The sequence below is a fragment of the Rhinolophus sinicus genome, linkage group LG18 (assembly GCF_036562045.2).
Source record: "Rhinolophus sinicus isolate RSC01 linkage group LG18, ASM3656204v1, whole genome shotgun sequence".
Lineage (NCBI taxonomy): Eukaryota > Metazoa > Chordata > Mammalia > Chiroptera > Rhinolophidae > Rhinolophus > Rhinolophus sinicus.
The window spans coordinates 17,140,330-17,157,097 of record NC_133767.1 but is presented as its reverse complement, the minus strand read 5'-3'; the positions used below and the strand labels follow the sequence as shown (position 1 = coordinate 17,157,097).

General features: G+C 57.4%; 1 protein-coding gene across 2 annotated transcripts in view; it reads right to left on the bottom strand.

Annotated features, from left to right (window-relative positions):
* The window catches only part of SBK1 (SH3 domain binding kinase 1), a 49,361-nt gene that overhangs the window by 3,534 nt on the left and 29,059 nt on the right, over positions 1-16,768 (bottom strand). For both annotated transcript variants that reach the window (XM_074322971.1, XM_019754731.2), the window contains exons 2-3: positions 2,406-2,638; positions 803-1,005 (exon numbers count right to left, since the gene is read on the bottom strand). In XM_074322971.1, the coding sequence (XP_074179072.1) occupies positions 803-1,005; positions 2,406-2,631 (429 nt within the window). In that variant the 5' untranslated portion in view covers positions 2,632-2,638. The remainder of the gene's footprint in view (positions 1-802; positions 1,006-2,405; positions 2,639-16,768) is intronic.

The following is a 16,768-nucleotide window of genomic DNA, read 5'->3' as shown; positions in this document are numbered from 1 at the left end:
GGGGAGCAGCTCAGGGCCACAGCCCCTCCCCCAACTCGGTGCTTCTCCTTCCATTCACCCCTCCACCACCACGACCAGCCAGCTGGTGCTGCCGCTCCGGTCCCACTCCCTGGTCCTACCTCCAGCCGGGCCTGGCCTCGCCTGTGGCCCCGCCCCCATTTTAGAACCGGCTACCCTCCCCCACCCTACCTGGGCATCTCCAGCTCCCTGTCTGGCCCCATCGTTTTTCACCTCCCCTCTTTCCCCGCAATAACTGCAGCGACTGACGGGGTACTGAGCACCTGCTGTGGGCCGGGTGCTGCGTTAATAGCCCCATCCAGGGCTGTCTCAGCTCCTCACAGCGCCCATTTCCCTGGTAGGGATACTGAGGCTCCCAGAGGCCTTGTCACTTATCCCGTAGGCGGCAGAGCAGAGTCAAACCTTGCGCTGGCCCGTTGCAAAGCTCAGTGTCTGGAATGCTCATGGCACTGTCCCCACTCCAGGGCCCCACGTCTGGGAAACCTCTGGTGGCCTTGCTGCCTACCGTTTTTGCTCCCCCCCCCCCCCCCCCCGCCAGGTCCTTTGCAGATGGACTTCCGCCATCACTCGGGCTGCTCCCTTCCAGAGCTCATCGGTCTGTCACGTGGCTTATTGCCAAGTGTCTGTGTCCCCCATAGGCCCGGAGCCAGGCCCTGGCCTTGTAGGCTATGAGTCCTCAGCCCCCAAACAGTGACTGACATACAGTGGGTGCTCAATAAAGACTCATCGGTTAAATGAGCGGCCTGACTCCTGGGGCCCCTCCCTCAGCGCCCACCGCCCGTACCTGTGGAGGAATAATGTCAAACAGGTCCCCGGCCGGGGCGAACTCCTGCGCGAAGACGTAGCAGTCCTCGGTCTCAAACACCACGTCGAAGGCCTTGATGATGAAGGGGCTGGAGGACAGGCTGTTGGTGACGCTCACCTCTCGCAGGAAGTTCTTCAGCTTGGTCTTGCTCTTGTTCACGAACTTCAGCGCCATTTTCGTGCCTGGTGGGGCAACAGTGGTGAAGCCGCCCCTCCCTGCCCTCCTGGACCCGACACATCCCCACGCGCATCTGCACATCCTGTCCCAGCCACAGGGCACGAGGGGGCCCAGCGGGCACGGCTTACAGTCCTCAGCTTACAGGCATCTTACAGGAAACAGACCCCACAAGACGGACGTACTTGTCAGAAGCCATGGGGCGAGTCAGGGTCAGGCCGGGCCTCCGGCACCCAGCCTGCAGCCTTGGAGGAGGGCGCCTGCTGCGCCCCCACCCTCTCACACGTCCTTCCTGATGTACTCTGTCCTTAGTGATCTCATCTGTCTGCCCCCACTGGGACACAGCTTCCTGGGGGCTGGGGCCTTTGTCTTGTTCATTGCTGTTTCTCCAGTGGCCACAAGCATCGGGCGCATAGTAGGTGCTCAACAAATGTTTGTTGAATGGATGAATGAATAGGAAGGAATTAGACGCTGAGAGGTGAGGGCCTGCAGGGCGCGTGTGCCCGACCTGTACCCACCTGGTGACATAGCTGAGTGACACATGCGTGTGTCCACAGAGCACTTACCACAGGCCTTGCCTTCAGCAATTCATACTCACAACTCATTCTTCATAATGGCCCTATGAGCTGGGCGCTAATGCCACCCTATTTTACAGAGGAGGAAACCTAGGCACAGAGAGGTTGAGCCACTTGCCTAAGGTCACACAGCAAGCAAGTGGCAAAGCTCATGTGACCCTGTCTAGTGCTCCTCTGGTTGCTCTCAGTTGGCAGAGCTGCCTGCCCCAGCTGTGTGCAGCTGTGGTAGCCCATGCAGCTCCCATTCCTGATTGACTGAGTGAATGGGGCTCGGCTGTGAGCCTACATTGTGGGGAAGGCATCAAGCTCAGTGGTTAAGCCAGAAGGCTCTGGAGCTGATGACTGGGGTCTCATCCTCGTTCAGACCCTATGTACGACCTTGGCTGAGTGACTGACTCTCTCTGGGTCTGTGTCTTCACCTGAGAAAGGGACATGGCCACACATCCTCACAGGGTCATTTCCCACCCCTCTTTAAGCACAGTGCCCTGTTCTGGAGAACCCACCCTTAGTTCTGCCCTCTCCCTGGGGTCAGCTATCACTGATATGCTGGTGATGCCCCAAACATCACTGCCAGCCCTGACCTTGACCTCCTGAGCTCCAGATGCCCCTGGCTGCATCCCCTTGGCGTCCCAAAGGCAGCTTGGATGTCCTGCAAGCAGCCCACCCTCCAGTCTGGGCGCTCTGCCCCCAGGTTCCTCATTTGTCCCATCTGCCTGGTCTCCTCCTCCCTGGGCCACTCTGTGTCCTGCTGTCCTGACCCCTGCAGAGAGCACTCGAGAGCCCAGTGAAGTCCCTACCCTAGCCTTCAAACGAGCCACGCTGCAGACACTCACCTGTGCCCTTGTAGGCCACCAGGTCCACCTTCCCGTAGGTGCCTTTGCCCAGCTCGCGGACGAGTTCATAGTGCTTGGTGACGTCGCTAGCAGCCAGGGTTCGGAGGGTCAGTGCCTGCATGTCTTCTGTGAGGAGGGGCACGCCTACACCCAGTCCAGGGGCAGCCCCTGGCCCACAGCAGGGCAAGGAGTGGGGTGGCTCGGGCTCTGGGCAGCCCGCGCTCATCTTCTCCCTGTTGTGGGGTGTTTGGCATAGAGTGTGGTATCAGGCCAGGGCCCCCTCCTTCACCCACCTCTTCCCGCCCCAGCAGCCAGGATCCCTGGGGCAGAGGCTGGATGCCAGGCCCAAGATGGCCACGAGGGGGCGACAAGCATCTCTGCTGCATCACCTTTCCCCAAAGCTTCAGGCTGAGCAAGCGCCTGCCAGGTGGCAGTCCCGCGGCACTTGGGTACCACCGGCCTGTTTGTCTCATGCTGTCATCTAGACACAGTGTCAGGCACGATTCTGACACAAAGACGTGCCATAGACTGAGTTCACACGAATGCATCCATTCACAAGTGTTAACCACACCTGTGGTTGCTCAGGTGCCAGTTGCTCAGGGGCCGTTCAGAGCCCTGGGGACACAGCACTAAGCGAACAGGTAAGCACCCTGCCTTAGGGGACTTCCGTTCTGGGGGGGATGGATGATAAACACAGTAAACACAGGAATTCTATATTGTGAGAAAAGGTGATCCGGGCTGCAGAGAAAATAAGGCAAAGGGTGGGGAGACGAAGCCAGAGGGCAGAGGTCACAATATCAAATACCGCAGGCCTGTAGCCTCAGAAAACTGGCAGGCTGGTGCACACCCACCACACACAACCCCGCAACGCCGCTCAGGTACACACAGCATGGCTGTGGTCCCAGAACCCCGCCGGGCCCCGGCCTCCCCATTCACGGCCTGCCTGACCCCTCAGCGTCCACACAAGCTGGGTGGGCTTCCTGGAAGCACCCACCCCTCAGAGGCGCTGAGTTTGCCTCCAGATGGTGTTGGGGGACAGAGCTGCAGCGGGGAGTCTGGGCCTGGGGGGCAGTGAACGTCCTGGGGCATGCGTTGATTGTCTGTCTGATGAGGGGAGGGTTAGACTGAGTGGCTGAGCTTCCAGGAGCAGGGATGCGTGTATTGTGAGCCTGTTTGTGTAGGAGCAGGAGGCTGGTGCCGAACCCTCTAGAAGCCCCTACAGGCTGGCCCCACCGCCTGCCTCCTCTGCCCTCCCCTCACTCCCCCTACCTCCGGTCCCAGGTGCGTCACCCAGCACTCCACAGCCAGCCCTGCAGGACCACCCATGGCTCCAAGAGAAAGAAGACTTGGAGCCAGACAGCCGGGTTTGAATCCCAGCTCCTGCTAGCTGGTTGGCTAATGAGTCACTTCATCTCTCTGTGCCTCAGTTTCCCGTCGATTAAAAAGGATAGAAGAATCCCTTCTCCCTCTGGGCTGTTGTGAGGATTCAGTGAGTTAACAGACATGAAATGCTTAGTGCCTGGTTCACAGTACGTGCTCCATCACGGTCAGGGTCAGCTGTGGCTATGTTCTCTCACTGGTGTGGTCATTCTCTGGCTGAGTGTGGCCAGAGGCTTGGCGCAGGGGCCTGGCATCCCCGCCGCTCCCCTTCCACCCCAAACCCTCCTCTCCTCCTCTGCTTTCCCCTTCCCTCTCTGCACGACCCAGCCTCCCACTCCACAGGGAGAGAAACATCAGGAGGGAACTTCCTGGCCTCCCACCCAGCCCCACACGGAACTCCATCTGCGCGTCCTCCAGCTGGCTGGGGAGCAGGGAGCCCTCCCCCCGCCCCTCCTGCCTCCTCAGGCTCCTGCTCCCCATTCAGTCCCCTTCCCCTCCGCTCATGAACGAATCTGTTCTGACAGAACTCTGCCTGCTGGTTTTCCTCTCTTATCCGTCTGAAAAGCAACACAAGCGGCCTCGGTGTCTCTAACTCATTTCCCAGACCTGGTCCTGCATCCCCTCCCTGTGTCACCATGTGTGTGGGATCCTGCCATAGCACTGTCACCAAATCCATGCAGCCCCAGCTCTGGGCTGGACAGCACTGGCCCCTCTAGCTGCAGCCACCACCTGGGCTGAATTGGGTGACAACCCCCCACTAGTCTTCCCGTGTTTCAGAACTGGAAGGGGTCCACCCACTGCCTGGGGGAGCGGATCCCGAGGCGAGGCAATGGCTCTTGTGCAGCGGGGGGCGCTGAGGCTGTGTGCCAGGTCCTTCTGGGAAGTGGGGCTCCCCCGAGGGGCGCTGATGAGTACACGTCCTCTTTGCCCTGCTTCTGATGTGTGTGGACCCCCAGGGCTGCTGAGGTGGGGGGGCCACGTGTGTGCAGGCACGCGTACACAGGTGTGCAACGCTCGCACTTTGGGCTTTGGCCACAACAGTTCATGTCTGTTTCCACATGTCTTGGGACCTTGACCTAGAAGCCCTGATGGTGCCTGGCTCCTCCTGCTGCTTTGGCCTCAGAGTTGTCCTGGGTGGGCACCGGGCAGGGGTGGGTTTGGGCCCCACACCTGCCCCGCAGCCCAGACTCCACTCATACTCTGAACACGGAGCGGCACTGCCTGTCTCCGTCTCCTGCACCGTTCCCACTGCCTGCCCTCACCTCCTCCCTCACCCCAACTCCGGGGTCTCATTACCCTCAGGTCCCACTCCTCCAGGAAGCCTTGCCTGCCGCCCCAGGATTCAGAGAGGGTGTGTCTCTCTCAGGGTTCCTGGGGAATATCTTGGGTTCTTCTCAGCGGTTTCCCATCTGTCCCCATCAACACGCCATGAGCCCCGAGGGCTGGGACTACGTCAGATCAACTCGCCCTCATCCCTTCCCTTGGTTCCTAGGGTCCAGTTTGGGGGGGTCATCCCAGTGCCCCCTCCCTCCTTTCCCTTTCAGGCCTGTTCTCTGCAAGGTGTCAGTGGTGACAAGGAACCAATCCATACACTGTCCCTGCTGCTGCGTCATCCCCCCAGGTACACGCTGCCTCTGACCCAGTTATGACACACGTGACAGGAGGCGCAGCAGGCTCGGCCTTGACCTCACGTGCACCACTGCTTGGCTGGGTGACCTTGAGCGAGTCACAGCTCTTCTCTGGGCCTCAGTTTCCACCTCATACAATGAAGAAAATAATGATAATAATAAGAGCAGCAGCTAACACTTACATGGTACGCGCGTGTCAGGCCTTGTTCCAGAGATGAACTCCTCTCGCCCTCACAGCTCCGTGAGGGGGGTGCTGTCACCCCCACAGCAGGAGAGAGGTGCAGGGACCAAATAACGTGCCCAAGAGCAGACAGCTCGCGCTGGGATGGCTCGAGAATTGGCGCTTCCACTACTATGTTTTCCCAAGTCAGCGTGTTGGAGCCTCTCCTCCAGACTCCTCAGTATCCAAGCAGGAAACTGAGGCTGGAAGAGGGCCTCAGCCACGCATGCGTGGGTCCCGGTGAGCTGCTTCAGTGTATTAACTCGCTTAGTCCTCACAGCGGTCCAGGCAGTGGGGACCAGCTGCTCTCTGCAGGTGGGCACTGGAGCCCAGAGCGAATCAACACACCTGCCCCACTGAGTGCCTGAAGGCATTTGTGTGGCATCAGCAGGGAACGTGACCTAAAAGTTTTACCTTTACCACCGTCACTTCCTGTGCTCTGAGGAGCCGCTGTGGGCTTGGTGGCGGTGAACCTCCCGGCAGCATGTGGGGAGGTCCCTGGCTGACCCCGGGCGCTGGCACTGCCTCTGCTCACACTCAAGCTGACAACACCCAGGGGACCCCACGTGACTCGCCCTTCAATGTATGTCCTCGGTGGCCCCAAGGGAGGCCCTCGGTTTCCTACCTCTGTTGCGGAAGGCAGGAGGGTGTCACCCACTTTTCATGGCAGCAGTTGTGGCTCTGACCACAGAGGCTCTGGCCCTGGGGGTGGGGTCTTCTGCCACATGCTGGCAGGGCCCCACAAGTGGGGGAGGGTTTCCCCAGCAAGAAACAAGGCTGAACTGCGTGGCTTCCTGTTGGCAGGCCCCTCGAGCTGGGTGCCCTATGAAAACTACACCCAACGCATAACCCAACTCAGGCTTACTTCGGAACCCCTTGGGCCCACATATACACAGTGCCAGGTTGGCAAAACTTCAGTCACTGAGTCCTCACCAGTCCCGAGGGGAAGGGGAGACCTACTTCCTATTTCTTAAAAACAGCTTAACTGAGGTATAACTTACATAGCACAAAATTCTCCCAAAGTAAGTGCACAATTCAGTGATTTTAGTAAATGTGCGGCGTGGCCACAATCAACTGATGCTTTCTATTTTATAGACGAAGCACAGAGTGCGAGAGGTGCAAACTACGGTTACAGCACACACAGCCAACTGTCCACCAAACGGTTCCCTTCCCTGTAATACAGAGCCGTTGCTGGCAACAGGGAACTGTGTCTTGCCTGCCTTGTGTCCAGGTATGGCCCCGGGACTGGCTTTCCCCAAAGGTATGTGAACAGACATGACGTGTGTCCCTGCTAAGCTGGGGCTTTGAAGAACGGGGAGTTTCTGCATTCTGTCTTCGGCACGCTGGGTTGGTTATAGACTCCAAGACGCTAAAAAGATGGTGGAGCCACAAGAGGGGGAGCCGGGGTGTGTGTGTGTGGGGGGCCTCCTGCTGATGACGATCCGCTCTGCGTTTCAGCTGAACCAGGAGCAAACTTCTGCTGTGTTAGGTGGCTGCCATGCAGGGGCTTATTCGTTACAGAAGCTGGAGCACCACTTCAGTCAAGGGTTATGGAGCAAGTGAGCAAAAGAGTAAGATGTGAACCCAGTGTGTCCGACTGCCAGGTGTGCCAGACAAGGTAATAACACCGGGAGCCAAATGACAAGAATCCAATAAAAGGAGCAGATGGGGGATGGCCAGCCTGAGAACCAGGGGGCCTGTCCCTTCCTGTCTCGTGGCAGAATAATAACACTGGTACATACTGATCGAGCATCTATCATATGCTAGGTGCTGTGCTAACACGCTGGATTAAATCATTGAACAATCACAGGTCCTGGAGGCAGACACTGCTACAATTACCCCCATTTCATAGGCAGGGATACTGAGGCACATGGGCTAAGTGACTTGCCCAAGAGCTACCCATTGGCACAGCTGGGATTTGAACTGAGGCTACCAGGCCTCAGATCCCAGCGCTCTATCCTTCGTGGCTTCTGAAGGCAGACTCAGGCAGACAGCAGCTCAGAATGAGGGTGCTCAGTCCCCATCATGGGTGGGGTGTGTGTGTGGGGTTGACAGGCAGATACTGGATGCCTGTCAGTCGGGGAATCCGTGATCAGTGGAGGGCGAGGTTAGACCAAGCAATGGCAGTCAGACCTTTTTGACTCTCACTCCTGGATTCTAAGATGCTCTGTCCCCTCCCTCCGGTCCCTGGACCTATGCTGTCCCTTACTCAGCACAGGCAAACCCCAAGGGGATCCTCAACAAAGCCCCCGCCTGGAGGGAAGCCATTGAAGGGATGATTGTTCCAGGGTGAGTCGCCTCTCTGGGTCGGTATTACTACAAGTCACTGTGAGAAAGCAGCCCCCAGATGGGACTGCAGGTACCGAGCGGAGACAGGGAGCCCCTCCACCCTCTCACCTGCTTCACTTCGCTTCTCTGTAAAGTAAGGGGCTGGCGCATCATTCCCTTCGCCTGCGTGGCTGAGTCAGCTCTGCACACCCCCACATCTCCCCTGCCTGCCTCCCCATTCCTCCCCTCCAACCCCCTAGACGCGTGGTCAGATCAGTTTTCTGGAGAGCAGATCGGACCTGGCTCTTGCCTAGCTCACGCGTTTTCAGTGCTGTCCTGAATGGGCCTGTGACGTTTTTTCCTGCTCAGCACCAATTTCCCCTTCTTCAGGCAATGGCCTCTTCTGGCCCATGTGGTTCAGTAGGGTTGTCTCCACCCTGGCTTGCGGGGCAGGCCAGGCCCAGGGACCCATCCCACCACTGGGTCACTGTGACTGGTTCAGAGACGAGCATGTGACCCACGGTGACCCACTGAGGTCTTGCCCTAGGGCTTTTGCTGTAGCTATCAGGAAAGGGAGGCCTTCTGACCCCCGGGCTGCAAGGCTGGGGGACACAGGCCTGGAACTGCTGGGGGCTGGTTTTGCCACCAGGACAGGAAAGCCTGCCTGAGAATGAGGCAACAGAGAGATAAGCAGAGCTGCAAGATGGGGAGATTTCCGATGGCCTTGAATGCCTCGGTCAGGTTTGCCGAAAGCCAATTACATCCCTGAACGTTTGTTTCATGAATCAAAACATTTCCCTTTCGGCTTAAGCTTGTTTGAGTTGAGTTGATGTAACTTGCAACCGAAAGCCTGCAGATGGCATACGCGTGTCTAGTCCAGTCCAAGCACCATGCTGGTGCTGGCATGGGGCAAGGAGGTCAGAGTGACGTACAGCAGATAGAGGGTACGAGCCTACAAATTAGGGAGGCAGGTAACCAGAGGCCAGGGAGGCAATGGTCAGGGCACTGGCAGTGGGGATTAGCGTGGCTTCCTGGAGGAGGTGCACCTGAATGAGCCTGGAAGGGGATTACCGATTCAGCGAGAAACCCAAGAGCTCCGTGCAAGCCGGCCTCGTGCCTTCATCATCTTGCTATTTCTGACACTTAGCCAGGCTGTGACAAATACTGGGTGAATAATTCTTTGCATGTTTGGGAAGTTGTAACTTTTTATATCGTGGCTTTTCCTGAATGTGACCCTGTAGGCACACAGCTATTTTCCCGGGGGCTTGTGTGGGGGTATCGTCAGCTCCGTTTTACAGCTGTGGAGGCTGATGGCCAGAAGAGAACAGCGATTTGCTCAAAATCACATAGAAAGTCCGCGGCAGGGCTGGGCTGGAAGCCAGAGTGTCTGCCGCCCCCGCCCCAAGCACAGCAGCGATGGAAGCGGCTGGGAGTAACACTGGTCACTGGACAGAGGCTGGAGGTGCTATGACAAGAAGAACAGAGAGGAAAGTGCTAATAATAGCTAATTCTGAGGGAACCCGTCACGCGCTCACTGCCTCACATGAATTAGCTCATCCAATCCTCACTGCATCCTATGACACAGGGACTATTCTTCACGCCAAATTATAGAAGAGGAAACTGAGGCACAGGGAGGTCATGTCGCCTGATCAAGATTATCCAGTAAGTGGCAGAACCAGGATTCAAATCCAGGCGTTATCGCTGCAATGTCCAAAAGCTTAACAACTATGCTTACTGTTTCTAGAATGAGAGAGTAAAAATTATCACTTATTTTCTCAACATGCTAACGCTTTACATGTTTGCTGCCATTCAATTTTCATAGCAACCCCATTTTACAGATAAGGATGCTGACGCTCAGAGGGGTTAAGCAACTTTCTCATGGCCCCTCAGCAGGGGAGAGGCAGAGCCAGGGACTGAACCTTGAACTTCCACCGCTCTAGCTCCCCCTTCTCTGCTCTTGGTCTCTGGTTTGCAGCGCAGGCCTCCCTCCGGCCCCACTGTTCAGCACCACAGGCGTGGACAGCACCCAGGCAGGCCCATGCGAGGCGGTGGGGGAGGCGAGGCAGCCAGGATGGAGGAAGTGCTGCAGAATCAGAACCCGCGCCTCCAGGGCTGGGGACGCTGGATTCGACCCAAGTGTCCATCAGTTAAATAAATGGCAACATTTCCAAACATGCCTTTCCAGTGGCCCCTGAACCCGCTAAAGCCAGAAGGGACTTGGGAGGTCATGTGACCCAGCTGCCGCATTTCCCAGGTGAGAAGACAGAGGAAGAGCTGGGGCTTTCCCAAGATTGAGCAGCAGAAACTGGGAACAACTTTCTTCCCACTCCCGTCCCCACCGGGGCAACCTTGGGGCTTCCCTTGCTGCCAGGCTCGGCTTCTGGCTCCGGCCTCTGCTCAGCCTCCCTCTAGCTGGCAGAATCTGCCCTTCCCGGGGCCCATCCTGGTGGTTATTAATAGCCTGTGACGCTGTCTACACAGCTGGTACCCAGGGATGGAACAGGCTCACCAGCCTCCTTGGCCCTCCTCCCCAGCCAGGCACTGTGGGGTGATGGGAACCGTGGCCTCACCCCTCCCAGCCTACCTGTGGCAGCCTCTGCTGGTACGGGAGGAGGCACGGGCCTTGCTGCCTGGGTGAGGGGACAGCCCAGCACTCAGAGGTATCAGCAGGAGTGGAGGGCGGAGAGCCCCTGGGGCCCTGGCCGGGGGTCTAGCAGTGGACAACAAGTGGCCACTGTCCACTAGAGAGATGGCTGGGTGAGCAGAGGCTCCCTGAAGGGAGCAGCCCTTCCCCAGACACAGCCCTCACCTCTTCTCCCTGCCCTGAGCCCCAATAGAGGAATGGAATAGGGATGCAGCCTAGCTATGGAGCCCAGAGCCCAGAAGCTTGGGATAAGTTGCCTTCTCTCTCTGTGCCTCCATTTGCTCATCAGTAGAATGGGGATAATAACGGTGCCAGTTAAAGTATTATTAATAATAGCCAACATTTATGAAACACTCAAAGTATAAGTACTTTATATGTCTATGTATATTGACTCATTTAAACCTCACAAGCATCTTAGGAGAAGCTGCTATTATAATTCCCATTACAGTATATCCCTTCCAGCTCAGGAAACTGAGACTCAGAGAAGGGAGGACCAAGGGTCACACAGCGAGGACGTGGCTTAGAGATATGTCTCGCTCCAGAACATTCAATAAGTATTTGTTGTTGAGCACCTACTATGTGCTTGGCACAGTCCTTGGAGCTGTGATCATTCATGAGCCCAACAAACAGCCCTGCCCGCAAGGAGCTTATATTCTAGTTTGGAGGCAGACAGTAAGATACATAAGAGACATACGTACGTCAGACAGTAAGAAGCCCTGAAGGGAAAACAAAGCAGGGAGAGGTGAGGAGAAGGCTGCGTGCGTGTGGATCCTGTGGTGGGAAAGCTTTCTTGGCAGAGGTATGGGGGGTGGGGGGTGTGCCCTGCTCAGGGAACAGCGAGGTGGCCAGCATGGCTGCAGGGTGGTGGGTAAGGGCGAGGGGCGGGAGATGAGGGTGGAGGTAAGGAGGGGGGCACTGTGCAGGGTCCTGGAGCCCCCAGTGAGGACCTTCCACTGAGTGAGGTGCTCCAGCCAGGGCCTGAGAGGAGGAGAGAGACAGCAGGACCTCGACCCAGCTTGCACTCAGACACTCGCAGTCCCGGAGTCCAGCCCCCAGGCATTCCCCCGCTGTCTGTGGGGTGAGGCTGAGGGCAGAGCCAGGGAGGGAAGGCTGAGGCTTTCGAGGACTCTTGAGGGCCCCAGATGTAGATTCCTCTGTGCTGAGGCTCTCGCCTGCCTGCCGTCACCCCACGTGAGCAGAGGAGGGGGGCAGGGAAGCCGATTACCAGATCTGCCCAGGAGGGCTGCAGCCGGAGCCCAGGTTAGAGCCTCTGGGGTCTTTGGCTGGAGTTGCCCTGGAAACCGTGTGAGTGATGGAAAAGTGGGAAGACTCTTCCCTAAATCCTAGCTATGGAACCTGGAGTCAAGACCTCCACCCCTGAGCCTCCATTTTTTCCCCCACCTATGTAATTGTGGCTGCCATTCCTTTTACTCAGAGCTTTGGAGGACAAATATTAAGAGCGAACCCTTAGTGGGTACTCAGTGCCACCACAGCACTTTGCACGTTCACTCAGTTCATCCTCACCGTGACCCCGACACGGCCAGTACTAGTACCATCCACTCTTTGTAGATGAGGGATCCCCACACAGAGCTTACACCTTGCACAAGGTCACGCAGCAGGGTCTAGATGGTGTCCTTTTTACCACTAAACCACATTAACTGCGGGCCCCACTGCTCCTCCGGAGACACACGGGGTCCATCTCCCTACTGAGGTGGGGGGTGGGCAACAGACCTGGGGAACTGCCCTGGGGCAGGGATTTCTGCAGCCTCTGTGGGTCCGGATCAGCAGGGGGAGGACGCGACCCTGTCCTGTGCAGTACCCACCCCCCGCAATGCCCCTCAGTGCCATCCCAACACCCAGAGGCATTTGGACGTTCTCTGCTTCTCTCATGACTGGCGAAGGCCACAGGGAGGGCAGCTCTGCAGTGGGGAGTCACAGTGACTTCCTCGCCAGACCATACCCCCAGATGAGCTCATTTGCATAAACCGGCAGGGTGTGGCAGAAGTAATAAGAACAAACACTGGCGGCAGGCACTGCTACAAGTGCTTAACCAGTAAGGGGTTCATTTCATCCATAACCCTAGGAAGTCGGAGCAGTTGTTATTCCCATTCTACATCAGAAGAAACTGAGGCACAGAGGACAACTGCTTTGCCCAAGGTCATGTAGCCAGTGAATGGTAGAGGTGGGATTTGAACCGAGGCAGTTTGACGCCAGTTACACACCAACCTTGGGGGGCTCAGAGCTGAGCTCAATCCCTGTTCTGGGTTAATGCTCTTCTCAGGGCTCAGTGAGAAAGTGATGGCCCGTGCTGGGCATGGAACACTTGACATTGGAAAATGCTCCCTTGCTTCCTTCCAACCCTCATATTACATGGCTCCCGAGTGGGGGCTGAGCTGGGAGTCTGGGCCTGTCCCCTCTTCAGACTGTGGCCAAGCTATGGCAGGGAGAAGGGAGGGTGGGTGGACAGGGGAGGGGAGGGGGCTTTAATTGACCCCTCTAGGCCTAACTGCCAGAGCTCCCTGAGACCAGGGGCATGCGGGGGCAGTTGGGGGAAGGCTCTGGGTCTATTGGAGGTGCTGGTCCAGGCCTGGGCCTGAGGCCCATCCACGTGGGGCAGAAAGCCCAGCGACGGGCGGAGCACCTAGAAAGCAGAGCCGGGAAGGAAGAGGGCTTCAGTGGCAGAACCAGGGCCAGGCCGTCCTCCATCCCACCCCTCAGGCCCCTCACAGACCCTCGGGCTTGAACCCCACCCCACCAGGGGCAGAGGCAGGCTCCACGCTCCTAAGCACCACACACGACCGCCTCTCAATGACCCGCTTCCCCTTCACGGGGACAGCACCAAATGTCCTCTGGCTTCCTCAGATGTGTTACAGGAAAAGCAAGGTGCTTACTGAGGCTTGGTCTCCCGCTTGCCAGCGGCCCTTTTAATAAGAGCCAAGTTACTGAGCACTTTTCACATGCCGGACTCAGTCCTAGCCCGTTTCACGCTTTAGCTCACACAAGCCCCCTGAAAACCCTGAGGTAGGCATTATCCTTGTTTTCCACGTGAGTAAACTAAGGTGACTCGCCCAAGGTCACACAGCAGCTTCTGTGGGATGCAAACCCAGGCAGAGTGCAGAGCCCGTGCTCTCAACGACGGTGCTCGGCCATCTCCTTTGATCTCGGGATGCTGTAGACCTTCACCTAGGGCCAGGCCGAGTGCCTGGTGGCCGGTGCTGGCCCCTGGCCTAACTAGGCTACTTGGCAACACCCACGGGTTTCATTCATGTTTAGAGAGTGTCAATCTTTTCCAGTGACTTCTGCCTCCAGGCTCCCATGTCTCCTGCCTGAGCCAAACTAGAGCAGGTTGGACTTAGCCCTAGAAAATTAGAACAAGGGGACTGCTTCCAGCTTCCGGTTCCTCTGTCACATGGGTAAACTAAGGCCCAGGGAGTAGCCCTCCCCCAGAGTCTTCAGCAAGACTTGGGCCTAGACCTTGAGCTTTTACTCCCGGGCACGTGGGACAAGTAAAACAGGTGATGGGATGGCCGAATCCTTCTCGCATTGAGAGGGGCATAAGAGAGGCCAAAGAGTGGAAAGTGGGACCAGGCTGTCGATGCCCTTAAGATCCCACAGGGATGTACTCTGTGCACGTTCTAACTTGGCCATGGGGGAGGCAGGGAACACGCACGTGTGCAAAACACACGGACAAAGGTCACCCACAGAGCAAACCCTTTCTGGCTCCACCCCGGGTCAGGAGGGGCCAGCAGGTCAAGTCAATGAGTGAACAGGTCAGGTGGCACCTGGGGCAGGCTGGAGAGCGGTGCCCGATCTAAAGAAGGGCGTCACTGTCACTCTTTGGCTCTGGCCTGGGCTCAACATGATCTGCTTTTTCAAGAGGATCCCAAAATCAATATTTGTATGTAAAACTGTATGTGAAACTGCTACATTTTTTTTTTTTAGCATTGGCAACAAATGCAAATATGAGAAAAACACTGTTTAGATCAACAAAATGAGTCTAGACGCTGTATTTTACAACATGTGCTGTACATGCTGAGCTCTGTCTGGGGTTTGACAAAGCTGACGCAGTGGGGACAGGCAGACCTGGTCGCGTCCCCTGGAGCTCTGGGTCTATTGGGACCAGATGGGTCTAGATGTGGAGACACACTCTCACAGCACATGCAGACACTTGCCACTGTCTCCAAGCCACGAACCCATCCACCAATCCAATGCAGTTCTCCACTCCGTGCCAGCCCAGGTCAGAGCAAAGGGGGAGGTGGAGGCACAGAATTGCTCCTGAGCCATCCAATGGTGAGGCTTTTTAGGTGGGGAAACAGCACATGGCGGAGGGAGGAAAGGAGGGAGGGAGTTAGGTAGGGGATGTGGAGATGAGCCAGAGGTGAAGCAGAGGATGAAGAGTGACAGTGGGAGATGACACGCAGGAGGTGGTTTGGGACCACACTGCAAACGGCTTTGCCTGCAGTTTAGTCTAAACTGAATAGGGAGCCACTGCAGGTTAGTGAGGAGGGGAGCTCGTACTCTCTGACCCCTCAAATCTCCGCTCTTTAGCCTCCCCCTCCACTCCCTCGCCTGTGGGTCACATGATGAGACCCTGGGCTCCTGGGAACCCACTATGGGAAACAAACTCCTTCAGAGATGAAGGAACACTTCTGGAGGCTTCCCGGGGCCCCACTACGATTTGCATCGACCCCTCCAGCTGCAGAAGGGGTGGCTCACTCTGTCGTGATCTCTGGGAGATGCCACATGCTTGCCCAAGGTCACCTACTCTTCAGGGCAGTTGGCTCCCCCACAGCCTGTGCTGAGGGGGGTGGCCTCAACTGTCCTTGAATTTGCAGGAGGGGCTGCCAGAGGTCTAACCAGAAGCACCCCCACCCTTTTCTCCTGCTGGTCACATCCTCCCTCTTGGGCCACTGGCAGCAGTAGGTGGGGGTGGGGGTACTTGGTATTGGGAAGGGGAGAAGAGGAGGAGGAATAGGCCACCCAGCCTCACGGCCCCTGAGTCTGCAGCAGGATGGGGACCAGGTGCTTCAGGCTTGGGGTCAGAACTGGTCGGCGGGGCCGGACCAGGCCCACCTAGCCGGTCCCCCTGAGCGTGGCCTGGGCCGATGAGAACAGGAAAGATCAGGAAGGGGATCAGAATGAAGTGGGGGAAAGGACCTTGCCTCCGGTGCCTGGTCTTTCACAGACACCAGCTGAAGGTTTACTGAATGAATGAATGAACAAAGGGACTCCTGGCGGGGCTGCCTGTACCCAGCCCTGCAGAGGGCTCAGAGAGGAGAGACTGCTGGAGACCCCAGGAGCCCAGAGTGTGTTTCCTGGGCACTGTCCAGCCCCTCCTCAGGGATCTCTGATCCAGAATTTCAGGGTACGACGTCCCTGGGGCCTCTCCTCTTCCATGAGCCTGGGGTTCAGGACCTCAGTGAGGGCCAGGTGGGGTACTGCTTTGTGTACGGCCTGGAAAGCGAAGGTGAGAACCTAGAACTGTCCAACTCAGTTGCCCAGCACACACTGACCCAATCTGAGGTTTGGCCCCAGGTGTTCTGGAGTCGGAAGAAGGGAAAGCCTGGGCTTTGCTGCCCCTGGGGCACGTGGGGACAGAAAAGTGACCTGAAATGGCTCTCCATCCAGATGACCTCCCCTCTCCAGAAACCAGCGCCTCACTTTGGAAAGGGCTTGCCCCCTCCCTGTCCTGCAGGGAACACAAAGTATGGCCTGGGTGAAGACCTCCCCCGTGGCCTGGGTGGGGCGTGGAGTCACAGAGAAAACAAGGGCTTCCCACCCATTCTCTTCAACACACCCCTTCCCTTTCACAGACAAAGACACACACCCAAAGCCCCAGGGCCACACACTACAGGCCACTTCACCTATATACACCCCTAAATCTTCTCCTGGGGGGGGCAGAGGGACTTCACTTGAGAACTCAGCCTGGCCCTGGGGGGAGGGGTGCATATACCCCCCAAACCGAGCATCCAACAGCTCCAGGCTTACATTTTTTTTTTTGGGGGGGAGACTCTACACTCTACTCCCCTTTCTGTCGCCCAAGGGGCTCTGCCACCACGCCCCAGTGGGGCCCGGGAGCTGCACCCAAACCCCAGAGCTAGGGTGTGGGGTGGGGGAAGGGAGGAGGAGGGGGCGGCTCCTCTAACCGAGACACAAAGAGACGTCCTTCAGCCTCGGCTCCATGGCGACGCTGGGGGGGGGGCCAGTAGGCACCCGATACTTC